The sequence below is a fragment of the Lampris incognitus genome, chromosome 7 (genome assembly GCF_029633865.1).
Source record: "Lampris incognitus isolate fLamInc1 chromosome 7, fLamInc1.hap2, whole genome shotgun sequence".
Taxonomy (NCBI): Eukaryota; Metazoa; Chordata; class Actinopteri; order Lampriformes; family Lampridae; genus Lampris; species Lampris incognitus.
In genome coordinates this window covers 38,674,608-38,676,773 of record NC_079217.1, presented here as the reverse complement: position 1 = coordinate 38,676,773, position 2,166 = coordinate 38,674,608, and the positions used below count along the sequence as shown (strand labels likewise).

At 41.6% G+C, this 2,166-nt stretch overlaps 1 protein-coding gene across 1 annotated transcript in view; it reads left to right on the top strand.

Moving 5' to 3' along the window:
- The first annotated feature begins 1,316 nt into the window (after positions 1-1,316).
- mfrp (membrane frizzled-related protein) overlaps positions 1,317-2,166 on the top strand; it is a 30,595-nt gene continuing 29,745 nt past the window's right edge. Inside the window, exons 1-2 of the mRNA XM_056284022.1 lie at positions 1,317-1,370; positions 1,901-2,003. Coding sequence (XP_056139997.1) covers positions 1,317-1,370; positions 1,901-2,003 — 157 coding nt within the window. The remainder of the gene's footprint in view (positions 1,371-1,900; positions 2,004-2,166) is intronic.

Sequence of the window (2,166 nt, the reverse complement as noted above, 5' to 3'; positions counted from 1 at the left end):
CTGTTTTTCCCTATGTATGGGGGAGATAGAAAACAGTCAGTTATGTCTACATCAAACAGAAGCCAGTTGTTTTATTTGAGAACTGGTTATCTATTAATGTAGCAACTCCAGACTGGAAACTGAAGATTAAGCAATCCTGGAAAAATCCTGCTGGCTTCACTATATAACACATAGAAGCTCTTTTTAAAGTAATCTTTTTTTTTGTCTGGTCTCTTAATTGGAGATCCTTTCAAAGTCCACTTCTTAAATAACGTTTTTGATGTAACGTTTTAAGCCAGCAGTTGTTGCAAAGTTTAAACCCAGACTCCTGTCGAAACAGAGGCCAGTTTCCTTGAAGTCAAGAAAGAGAAAGAGAAAGAGAATTTCACTGAATTCAACAAAGATGAGAAAAATCATCATTCAGAAAGCACAACTGTTATGGTCTTGAACAGCTAATACTGTCTCTGAGACACAAGGAAATGGTGCATGGCTATATTGCAGGGCCATGCTTGTTACTGGTTGCTTCTTACCCTGAGTTACTACTTTATGCTGAAATATGTTGCGGCATAAATGCCTTTGCCACAGTAGTTCGACACATTAGAAATGCCATTGAAGGCGGGAGTGCACTTTTGCACAGCATGTGCACCTCAATTGTCCATCTTCTTTCTCTGCCGGTCAGAGATTGTGTGTGTGTGTGTGTGTGTGAGTGCATCTGCGTAAACCATTGCAAGGTATTATAGGGGCGAATTAAATGAGACCCACGACCCCCGTCCTTCCCACCTCTCCCGTTCCGTTCAATCTCCTGCACCCTTACCCTTTCTCCCTCCGAGAGCTCAGTCGTCTCAGCTGACTCGGCTTTGTGGAACACCGTGAAGGAGTTTCTAAAACTCTTTGTGGCTACTTACTCACCCTCGAACGTTTGCAAGGGAACTGCGTCTATTCTACTGACCTTCAACATCGCCCAGACAAAAGGGAGGCAATGCAAACAAACATGGATGCTTTGATTGGATTTTGAAAGGTTTTAGGCAAGGAGTATATTTAATTTGTTTAGTTTTCTTTTGTTTGGCATTTTATAGGATTACTTGGATGGATTCCAACAATGGCGGCTCTGGTTTGCTGCCTGAGAGAAGGCCCTAAGGTTTCTACACTTCAATGGAAATACCTTGTGAGAGTGCAAGGGAGGACAGCCAGCTAAACTCGATCTCACTGAGAAGCAGTTTTCGTCAGGATGTCAGTGAAACTGTTTTCCTCATAACATTACTCTGTGGAGAACGGAGGAATTATGTCTGGGTTCTTCTTGCTTGCCTGAGAAAAAGGACTGGCGACTTGGACTAAAGATGTCTGACCTCACTCAAATTGCAGTGTACTCAGACTCATCTGATATTTACAAGGTGAGTGAGATCCGTACATGCGGAAGTCTTAATGGTTAGCGATGTGGTGCTCTATGGACGGGGCCAACAACCGAAATGTCACCATTGTTACTTTGGTAACAACATTTGGTAACATGGTAGACTTTGGCCTTAGTGGACTTTCAACATGTCATTGAAGCTCCCCTTCCTTGATTTATTCGGTATGGATGTTTGTGTGTGATTTCAAAGCTTTATGGTGGGTCAGGAAGCTGTTTTCTCTCTGAATACTTTCAAACCACTGTCTTGCAATGCGCGAGTCTGCTTCTTAAATGGTTTCATTCAGTAGGACCATGTGTCATTTCCAGTTAAGAAAGAGAATAGATTAGTCTCACTTGTGCTTGATCGAGTGCCTTAACCTTAAATTACATTGTAGTGTAGTTAGTTTTGTTTTTTTTGTTTTTTGTTTTTTCTAAATGAATACTTTCCTCAAATTTACATTAACTATATGAAGAAATTGTAAGTGTATTAGGTTGGTCATTTACGCTCCAGGTTGCCTTTTGGCTTTTAACCAGAATATTTTCTGCAATCCTGCATTTGAGCTGGAGGGGGAGCGGGAAGAGAGGGTGGAAGGATTCAGGACCACCTCATCCACCCCTGAACCAGTCAAACCACCATCAGCCAGTGAGTCTTCCAGTCAGTGTGTAGCTCCCAGTGACCGCATTACAGAACTTAAAATTAATATGAATTCAACAATTTCACTAAGAAAGTAGATTACTCACTCCAATCCCCTTCTCTGCCAGCGATAAGGAACAAGTTTTTATCAAATTGTAACCCCAAA